Source organism: Astatotilapia calliptera, chromosome 2 (genome assembly GCF_964374335.1).
Source record: "Astatotilapia calliptera chromosome 2, fAstCal68.1, whole genome shotgun sequence".
NCBI classification, from domain to species: Eukaryota; Metazoa; Chordata; class Actinopteri; order Cichliformes; family Cichlidae; genus Astatotilapia; species Astatotilapia calliptera.
Window position 1 is genome coordinate 21,318,176 of NC_137423.1, and position 10,844 is coordinate 21,329,019.

General features: G+C 41.4%; 1 protein-coding gene across 1 annotated transcript in view; it reads left to right on the forward strand.

Annotated features, from left to right (window-relative positions):
- aff2 (AF4/FMR2 family, member 2) overlaps positions 1-8,818 on the forward strand; it is a 149,027-nt gene extending 140,209 nt beyond the window's left edge. Inside the window, exons 24-26 of the mRNA XM_080308784.1 lie at positions 3,472-3,524; positions 6,384-6,604; positions 8,445-8,818. Of these exons, the coding sequence (XP_080164910.1) occupies positions 3,472-3,524; positions 6,384-6,604; positions 8,445-8,566 (396 nt within the window). The 3' untranslated portion in view covers positions 8,567-8,818. The remainder of the gene's footprint in view (positions 1-3,471; positions 3,525-6,383; positions 6,605-8,444) is intronic.
- Positions 8,819-10,844: the final 2,026 nt, after the last annotated feature.

Genomic DNA, 10,844 nt, shown 5'->3' on the forward strand with positions numbered 1-10,844 from the left:
TCAAACTGTCACGGTTCTGTGTCCGTTGGACCCAGTATTTTGAGTTTATTATGTTTTGGTTTATTTTTGCATTATGGATTGTTTTCTGATGTTCTGGTGCTTTGTTTATTATTATCATTATAGATCTGTTTCTGTTTCAGTTCTTAGGTTTTGGGTTCTCATGTGTGTTGCAAGAGCGGCACGGTGGTTAGCACTGTTGCCGCACAGCAAGAAGGTCCTGAGTTCAATTCCACCATCAGGCCGGGGTCTTTCTGTGTGGAGTTTGCATGTTCTCCCCGTGTTTGCGTGGGTTCTCTCCGGGTACTCCGGCTTCCTCCCACCGTCCAAAGACATGCAGCTTGTGGGGATAGGTTAATTGGATAATCCAAATTGCCACTAGGTGTGAATGTGAGTGTGAATGGTTGTCTGTCCCTATGTGTTAGCCCTGCGACAGACTGGCGACCTGTCCAGGGTGCACCCTGCCTCTCGCCCTATGACAGCTGGGATAGGCTCCAGCGCCCCCCGCGACCCTGAAAAGGATAAGCGGAAGCGAATGGATGGATGGATGGATGTGTGTTGCAGTTTCTGTTCAGTGTCTAGTCTGTCTCTCAGTGTCATGTCTGCATCTGGTTTAGTAATTCTTGTTTCCTGTCTTATTGTGAAAGTCTTTGTCTTATGTTAGTGTGTGCAGCTTAGCTCCCCTGTCTCGTTAGCCCTGATCTCCCCCAGCTGTGTCTCCCTTCTGTTGTCCATTCCCTCATTACTACCCTGTGTATTTAAGCCCTGTGTTTTCCCATGCTCGGTGTCGCGTCGTACCATCAGATTATGCCTGTGTGTTTCTGTTCTCCATATTCCATGTTCACTTCATGTTTTGCTTTCATACCAGCAATAAAGCTGAGGTCTTTGAGTTTCAAGTTAGTGTCTGAGTCCTGCGTTTGGATCCTCCTCTCTGCACACAGAGCCCTAACACAAACTTAATTCATTTAAGTCTAATACTTCAGTCTGGCAGCCTGTCATCTATCAAACTGAAGATTTTTATTCTTAATAAATAAATTATTTTTCTTGATCCATCGTCCTTCATCCATGAACTGAAAAGTTGACAAAAACAAAACTATATTGGATGCATAAAGTTAAAAAAATATATATATTTGCTGGATTATTTACTAAAGTAAGAAGAATGCAATATATAAGGTTTGTGTATTTTTAGTGCTAGTACGTGCTCATCCTGTTTGTGCTGTTAGCAAACTGATACAGCTACATACATTAACAACCCACCTTTCTGTGTGGAGTTTGTATGTTCTCCCCATGTTTGCATGGGTTCTACCCGGGTACTTCCTATCACAGTCCAAAGACATGCAGTTAGCGGGGTCAGGTTAATTCATGACTCTAAATTGCCCAAAGGTGTGAATGTGAGTGCGAATGGATAGAAAAATGTAAATGGATTAAGACAACATGTCAGTCAGTTAGGTTCAAGGTTCTTTATTTGTCACATGCATAGTTATACAAGTAACACACAGTGAAATGCTCCTCGACATGTGCAAAAATTGTGGGGGGGGGGGGTGTAGAGGAAGAACATATATATATATATATATATATATATATACACACACACACACACACACACACACACACACTGGTTATTGTATGAAAAAATAAGTATGATCTTATACTGATCAGCCACACACTGTTCACCCTGTAGTGTATAATAAAACATTGATATGCAAACTTCTGCTTGATTGAATACAAAGCCACACATATCAACAGTTATTTATCTGATATTAAGCTTTTGATATTATCTCAATGTAACTATAAATGTAATGTAAACATACTATAAATAAATAAACATAAATAAAATATAAATAAACATCACAATGTAGAGCTATCAAAAATGGGTATATTGAGTATTTGCTACATTCGATCTTCCTGTAACAAACTTAAAGTGATACAATGTTTAAAGTGTTACAGGTGCGTAAATGCTACAAATGGATCATTTTCGTATTGTGTTACAAATGTAACATTTAGCGATGTTATGTGGCTGCTAGGGGCAGTTGGCATCATTTTATCTAATATAGTTAAGAGCAATGAGCGGGCTAAGCTGTGCCACAGTACCGGGTCTAGCAGCTCAACTCCTGACTGTGTAGGAGGAGACTGCAGGCAAACTATTTGACTATTTTTTTGCATTATAGTCAAATGAACAGATTTCTGTTGGGATCCATGTCTAAATGAATTGTGAGTAAAAAGTACATAATCCCCATGAAACCAGATTTTTTTTTTTTTACACTCACCTTTGTGTGAATTAAATAAACAGGATATTGTGCAATAATTACTGAGCTGTAGGGGTTCTAGTTAACCTCCTAGGACCTGGCGTCCATATATGTGGACATCACATTTTGGGTTGTCTAGACCAAAATACTAAATTTTGCTCTACGAGAGCCTGATATCCACTTACGAGGACATTATACTACCTCTGTTTTATCACAATTTAAAACAAATATCCTCATATGTGGATCTCATTTTTCTTAGAAACAAAAATTGGGTAAAAAAGAAATCTGGTGATTCTTTGTTTTTGCATTCATCGGATTCCAATCAGCCCAAATATCAAAGAGAAATTAAAAATTCATGCCATGGAAGAGTTCAGGTCTTAGGAGGTTAAGCTGTACTGTTATTGTAGTACACAGAGACAAATGTGTTGTTTTTCTAATCCATGTTATCATTTTTCATTCTTCATGTCATACTTTTTTGCTGTATGCAAAATGGCATTTTATTCTAACAGTGGAGGAACGTTTACTTAAAGTGCACTTCAGCACAAGTTTGTTTTTCCAGTCTATTCCTAATCACACAGCTGTGGCTACTCATTAGTTTACAATTAAAGATTTACATTTAAAAACTTGGAGTACAGATCTTCTAAGTTTATTTGCATAAAGAGGTCAAGTTGTTAACTATTTCACAAAAAAACTAAATATTGTTATTTTTTTCTTCACGATCCTTTTATTTTTCTGTGAAACCAACTAATTTGAATTCTTAAAATTCACCAGCATTTTCCTCGTATTATTAATAGTGCAGTGTTTTGGAGGTAGGACTGCACCTGTAATTTGTTTTGTTGTATTTACTGGAATGAATGAGCTGACTCCTTCCTCTACAGCTGGAGAGCTGTAAACAACACTGTTTAATGTCAAAGGAGCTTGCAAAGAAAAGCGTCTGGACTTCTTTAAGTTACTTGAAGACGTTTCACCTCTCCGATTAGAGGATCATCAGGGGGTCCTTTTGTCCCTCTGTGGAGGGATACTCCCACTAGGTTTATATCTGGGACTCTCCACCATTTGACCTTAGAACTGAAGAAGCTTCTCGGACGAGAGGTGAAACGTCTTCAAGTAACTTAAAGAAGTCCAGACGCTTTTCTTTGCAAGCTCCTTTGACTACGATGACCTGGATGACTGAGAACCTTCACAGACATACAACACTGTTTAATACATTTCTGTTTTTGTTATTCAGAATTCAGCCAAGAGTTCCCACCAAGCACCCTCTCCCTGGAGGACCAATGGAAAGTGAGTATACACACACAGACACACACACACATGCAGTACACCCCCCCGCGCACCTTGATAATTGAAAATTTATAATTCACCGGAGCTCTGCTGCAGAATACCGTGTCGACCCTGACAGCCACTTGCTCAAACAAACCTTCAGGAAGCAAATAAAGGGACTGATTTGTTGTAGATGTGAGAAGGAGAAGACTGGAAGGGCTGCTGGGTGTTGGGTGAGAAGGAGTGATGGAGGGAGTGATGATGGATGGAGGAGGAGAGGCGTGGAGGAGCTGCGGATGTGAAGCTAATGAGTTTGGACAGCTATGACGCTGCACAGAAGCAGGACTGGGCTCAGTGTGTGTCTGTGTGAGTGGGGGGGGCACTGAATCAGGCACAAGTTGTGGGTCAGCAATGGTCAAGGCCACATCACAGACATTACATCATGTCAGGAGCACACACACACACACGCACACACACACACACACACACACACACACACACACACACACACACAGAGCTGTGCAGGACAGGGAGCAGTTTGCACTAATGTATCCACGTCAAAGCTCTCTGTCACCATTTCTATAGTTTGCTGTAATGCCAATAACAAAACACTGTTAATCTAATTTCCTACACGGTCAATGTAATGAGTTGTTACTCTTTACATTGACCATGAGTCACATGGGGGTAAAGAACCCACCTCCTTTGAGCATGCTAACAGCTCCACATGAAGAAAAAAGAAAAGATGACGTCTCTCTATTTATGCTCACCCTCATATTTAAAACAAATAAAATACTGATATGATGTTGATAATACCGGTGCTACATTAAAACGGAAAAACAGAAGGGGGGGGGGGGGGGCACAGGACACAAAGAGAGATTTGAACAGTAACATTGTGACAAGAAAATCTTTGTAGCTGGGAATGATTTCCAGACTGGGAAAAACAAATCCTTAAAAATTATGCTGATGTCTGGCTTTTGATATTTACATAGACAAAGTCCAAAGTCAGAATTCAAAACATGAACACACAGTATAAAAACAATTCTGAGAGCACAATAATTAACCTCGTTCTGACCACATTTGTATGTTGTATTTTTTTGTGTTTATTTTCTTTGGTGGATGTTTTAACAACCACGTACAGTTCGGTCCCACAGACAATCCTGATGTGACCAAAGTGCAGATGTTTTATAAACGTTTTGCACTGTTTTAGGAATTAAAGACATTTTTCTTATAAGTCCCACATTTTCAGAGGCTGAAAGTAAAAGGCTGCTCTATTGGATCGAGCTGTCCAGTTTTTAAGCCTCTAAAATCAGGGATTGTTTATCCTTATCCAGGGTCACAGTTGAGTTAGCATCTATCCTAGCTGTTATAAGATGTTAGGCAGGGACAGCCTGGACAGGTTGAGTATATCACAGTAACTCCTAAACAGTTTATGCAAAATCCTTGTAAAACAAGGTGTTTTACAAGGATTTAAGTCTGCACTTAAATCCATCGTGGTGGATAAGTACAAAAATCCTGCTTTAACCTTCGTTTAGCTCCTTGCATCCGTCCCCTTATATGTACGCGTCTGTCTCTCGTAAGCAAACATGTCTGTGTGCTGAGGTCGGATATTTGATATGGATTTCTGTGTGTCTTGTTTTACTTACTCAGGAGGTCCATCAGCATCTTTCAGCTGATTGTTTTGGATGTGAGGCCACACTTAAAAAATGATTTGGTTCGGTCTCATCTGTTGCTGTTTTTGTCGTTCCAGCTGTAAACACACAACATTGGCAAACCACGGATAAAAAGTCAGACTTTCGCTTAGAGTCGTTGATGACAGAGCTAAAGGGAGAAAGAATTTTAGACCTACATTCATCTGGTGACCAGCAGCACAGCTGCAAATCAATTTTAATGCTGCTCTGCGGGCAGTGGAACAAGCTATAAACACCACACTGACAACAAATGGCCAGAAAAACATAATAAGAGCAGCTTTAAAAATCACACTGACAGTATTGTTGCAAATAGTTTCCTTCTTATTCCCTGCTGCCTTCTGTAATGTGACAATATTTGACTTTTCTTGCAAAACCTAGAGACGGTTTAAAAGATGGAAGTAGTTCCGGTCCAACAAGCGAAGTGCTTTTAATCTAATGTCCAGCAGGGGGCGCCTCCCCTGGTTACAAAAAGAAGACATCGTTGAGTTTAGTAAACACTTTCCTGATTTGGCTCATTCACTGGTTTCCAGTATTATAGTTAAGCTACTTTCAGCTGGTCCCTTTTCACACCACAGCAGGAAGCTCCACACCACATCCACTTCCTAAGACAACCCCAAAGAGGATTTGTGTGTCCTGCTGGAATCAAACCAGCAACCTTTTCCTTATCAAACAAATGTGCTAACCACTTCCTGGTATAATAGAATAAAAATGTATTAAGTAATTGTATAATTTCATTTTTAAAACCGTGGTCTTTATTAGAGTCTGAAGGCTGGATTATCCAGCATGTGTCTGTTAGTCGTGCCAATGGGCGCTCGCTGTCCTGGCTTTCAAAGTCAAACTCTCACTCATCACAGCTGGTTTTAAAGCAGCAAGAAGGCGAGGGGGAAAATCTCCAGCTCAAGCCTTCAAAACAGGACTTCTCCATGAGAGATGTCATGAGAGATGGAAACATTCATCTTTTATACTGTCTGTAGCAAAACTGCTCGACTGCAACTACAGCATCTATCACATCTAACTTGAGTTAAGATCACAAGCCGGTCACTTGTTGACCGCCTGACATACAAATTATACAAACAGCACAGACATTGTAATAATTATTAAACTGAGGTAAAAACAGTGAAAAGGTCTTTTTTATGGCATACAGGAGCTCCCTGTGATGTCACTGGGACTTATTGCATTTCCATATTTTCAGGGTCAACGGGACTCCGTCTCCTCTGTCGCTTAGCCCTTCTCCAGCCAGCAACGGAGGAGGAGCGGGAGGAGGATCCGGAGGTGCACCGGGGTCATCGGGCAGCGTGGCAATTCCCCAGCGGATTCACCACATGGCTGCCAGTCACGTTAACATCACAAACAACATCCTGCGGAGCTACGAACACTGGGAGACGTCTGACAGACTGGCCGCTGAGAGCCAAGGTAGGGCGGCACAAGAGCGCGTACTGCTGGATGTATTTTCACATGGGCGCCAATATGCTGCTGAATATTTACTGTCACCACCGCAAGTTCATATCTCTAACATCTGGATACATGATGATTAACATGACAGGCATGCAAAGTATGCCATGTACATGTGACTCATACATGTGGTAAAGGAGTCAGTTTGAGTAAAACAGCTTTACTCACGTGTTGAAGATACTGAGAAAGACTGCTGAACACATAAAAACTTTCAACAGGAGTTTTTGTTTTTATTTCTTATTTATTTCTTATTATTTATTTGATCCTCTCTGTGAGCTCTTTGCAGAGGTTTTAGCCATAGACTGTATATCAAAAATGGGTACCAACAGTGAAGCCAGTGTCGGCCAGCAGGGGGCGACTGCATGGTTTTAGGTGTGGTTCTATGAGAACAGCCCCTGCTTCTACTTGGTCTACGACCTCTGTAAAGACTAAATTATGGTTACACAAAGCAGAATATGTTATCAGTCACAACGGTCAATGAAGGATCACAAACAGGCCGGTCAATCTTAAGATTTACAAGTTACTACCATGCTGGAGCGCTGAGTGGAAGTACTCATTTTTCATTTATATCCAACTTACTGTGGAGGTTTTCTTGTTGTATTTTTTAGACTAAAGGCCTTTACACACCGGAAACCTAAAACCTGTCCAAATATTTTGTGTTAAAGTTGTTTTTCGGATTTGGCTATTCTTAATGGAGCCATTCACACCGAATGGTCGAACTTGCAGCATTTATTTTTTTGGACCAAGCTTGATTTTTCAGATTTGATTTTTAGGATGCGAGTAAACAGATCAGACCAATCAGGTCGCTGCGTTTGGTAACAAGTGCACTCGTAGCTCAGAACTTGCACCAGTACTAAATATACAAATAGTAAAATAATACTGTTTTATTCAGACACACAGCTAGATGCTGCTCCGGGCCAGTCGATTCTTAGAAATGACTTTTCTGTCCCATCAGATCAGCTCAGCTGCCCCACTGATATCCTGAAATATGAACCAAAGCACTCCTGGATCAAACCATGAAATCCTCCCCCTGCTGCCTTCTCTTGAGAATTAAATGAACCCAAAATCATCTCAGTTTCTTCCTTTTGTTTTTAGAAATATAAGGACCAGCTCATCATCGCTCGATGTCGACTTCATCTTTTGTTATAGTGTGGGTTTTTTTGGTTTTGGTTTTGAAGACAAAAATACAACGTGTTCGGTGCAATTCTGAATTTCTCCATTTGCAACGACCTTAAGACTAAAAGCTAGTCTACACTGGTGTCCACAAAAAACAACTTGAGCTGATGTTGTAAGCAGCAACCACAGAAAGTGACATTTGGTGATTTAAAGTGTTGACGGGCAAAATAATCCCAAATTAAATTTTCCTCAGCTCACAAACGTGTGTTTGAAGCAACTACCAATTAGAGTGAAGGATACCACTGATTGGCAAATGAGAGAGTGGTTAATATGTTAGGTTACCGTGGCAACCAGGGTCTGTAACGTCTACCAGTTACCAACCAACCAGCACCAAACAGATTTGTGATGAGTTGCTTCCTGTGTGGTCGCCCGTATAAACATGAGCTGTATGAAAGTGAATGTTAAAGCTCTTAAAACCTTTGCAGAGAAATGTTCACTAGTCGACTAGTGAAAACAGACGCCAGGCGTGGCTTGTAGGACCAGCAATGAAGAAAGAACGAGCCTGACTTTTGCCCCATGTTGCCCACAGCTCCACTGGAAAAACACCAGCTGTAGTTTGTGTGTTTCATTTAAGCACAGAGGCGCTCTCAGTAACACTGTCTGTCTCCCTCCTTCCCTCCCGTAGATTTCTTCCAGGAGCTGGACTCTGTGATGGAGCCGTTGAGTCAGCAGAGCAGCATGACAGAGCTGGTTCGCTACGTAAGGCAGGGACTGCACTGGCTCCGCATAGAGGCTCACCTGCTGTGAAGACTGGACTAGAGCCAACATTAAGAAAAAGAAGAAATGGGCTGGGAGCTAGAACTCAAGTGAGATGAGACCCAGAACGATGCTTCAGTTCCCACTGGGATCCTTTGAATGTCTTTACACCATGCATGGTAATATAATGGCTTACACCAGGTGGATTAATTGGGCTGAAATCACCTTTAATTAGGAGTGAACAGTAACTAAGTTTGGGAATTTTAGCTGTGAACCACAGAATACAAATGATCATATTAACAATTTGGCTGATGCTGCTTTTTTGGGGGGGAGCAACAGTATACAAGTGATTGTAGCTTTAACTCCTGAAGGGAACGCACATGTTCCCAACCTCATCTCCCAGTTTCACTGAGATGGGTTCATTCTCCAACAGACAAGTGTGAGGCTGAATGTAGGGAAAGAGCCTCAACAGAGGCTCACCTCCACCAGCAGTGGCCCAGAAATGTGTCAATGATTAGGAAAGAATTAAAGCTTTAGGCTGATATTGATCCAAGTGGAAGAGTACCAGTCCAATCTATTAGTTAGGGACCACACTGGTAAAGAGGCTCAGCTACAACCACTAATGGAGGCTAAATTCATTGCACTTCTTTTATTTCACTCCATCTTCAGTCTTTAAAGAGGGATCCTCAACAACCAACCAAAAGCTAGAACCTGCAGTTATTAGTTAGTATAGAGTTACTTTATTACATTTAAAGCCTCAGTCACACTAGAGAAAACAGGACAGCTATCTGTTTGTGACGGGGAGGATCACCTGTTGATCGGTGACTGCACTGAACTTGTTCCACTTACAGTGAGTCGGTGCAATCAGCTGGTTGCCCAGAGATTGAGCAGCACTCAACCTCTGCTTCACCACTTCTAGTTGCAAGGCAGTTGCACAAGTTGACAGGTTGCCTGTCGAGCAGCAACCTGTCTCCAAACAGAGTGCAACTCAGACTGACTGCAGTCGCTCTCAGACAGATTCGATTATTGCAATCAGTCTGCACAGATGAGCACAACTTGACATATTTGCAACAGGGAACTCGGCTCAAATGGTTGTTGCGTTCTGCTTATATTCCTACATCAAAGCAAGACTGCCGAGCCCCCGCATCAGGAGCTACGTGACTTTTGCTGGAGGAATTTCTGAGTTCCTGTTTCCAGTCTATGATCTTCTGCAGTTCATGTCAATTTGTGTGCCTGTAGACGGCAATTTGTGACAGATGGCAACAGATTTGATATTTTCACCGATTTATTGCCATTAATCCATGTATTATCACAAACAGATTGCACATATTTGCCAGCTTGACCCAGTTCACAATCGCAAAGTGACTCCCTGTTTTTCACCATCGTATTCCACCAAAGTAGGAGACTGAGCAGTCGGACACCTGGTCGCCATTTTCAGAGCAACCGTTTCAGAGTTTCCCTAGTGTGACTGTAGTGTGACGTGATGACATTTCGGTTTAGTAAAAATATCTATTACTCTGGTTTAATTTGGGAGTAAAGAAGTTAAACTGTTACTCTCAACAATGGCAAAATTAACTTATTGGCAGTTCAGGAAGAACCTTTATGCCACATTTAATTTCTGAAAAGTACACAGTGCAGTGGGGTTTTGTGTTTCTCCTCAGTATCACACAGACAGTCTACCCCACTCCCACCCGGCAAAGCCCGAGATTCACACAGTTTAAACAAACGAGCACTAGCAAAAAGGGAATCCTTCCTAATGAGATTTTTGTATTTAAATGAGGATCTTTTGACCAAATAAAATTGTAAACTACATTACAGGTACAATAGGGCAAAGCTTCAAAAATATCTAAAGTCTTGTAGTATAAGTTGAAGTTTCAGTTTTGTGGGCTACCAGAACAAATATCCGGTTTGCTGGACCTACAAATAAGGGCTTTCTTCCATCACATAAAGCATCTGTCTGGTTCTTCTCTTGCTGGTTATGAGCTTTTGTGAAATTCCACTCAGTTCTAGTTCCCATAGTAACCCACCAACTAAGGCGTCAAACACTTACTGAGGGGAAAAAACTACAAGATTCAGTATGATTTGGCTCTAATTAAGCCCCCACCCACATGCAGAGCAAGTAAACAGGGTGAAACTGTCACATCGGCTTTTCTGCCCTGATGTTAGAAACAAAAACTATATCTGTGACTTTGTACAGCACGTAATGAGATCAAATCAACTGCCGGGTGTCTTATAGTCGTTTCCCCACATTTGTTGTGCTGTGTCGTTAGTGTGTATACGTGTACAGCTTATTGTGAAGTCTATTTAAAATCATTACCTGACCGAACAA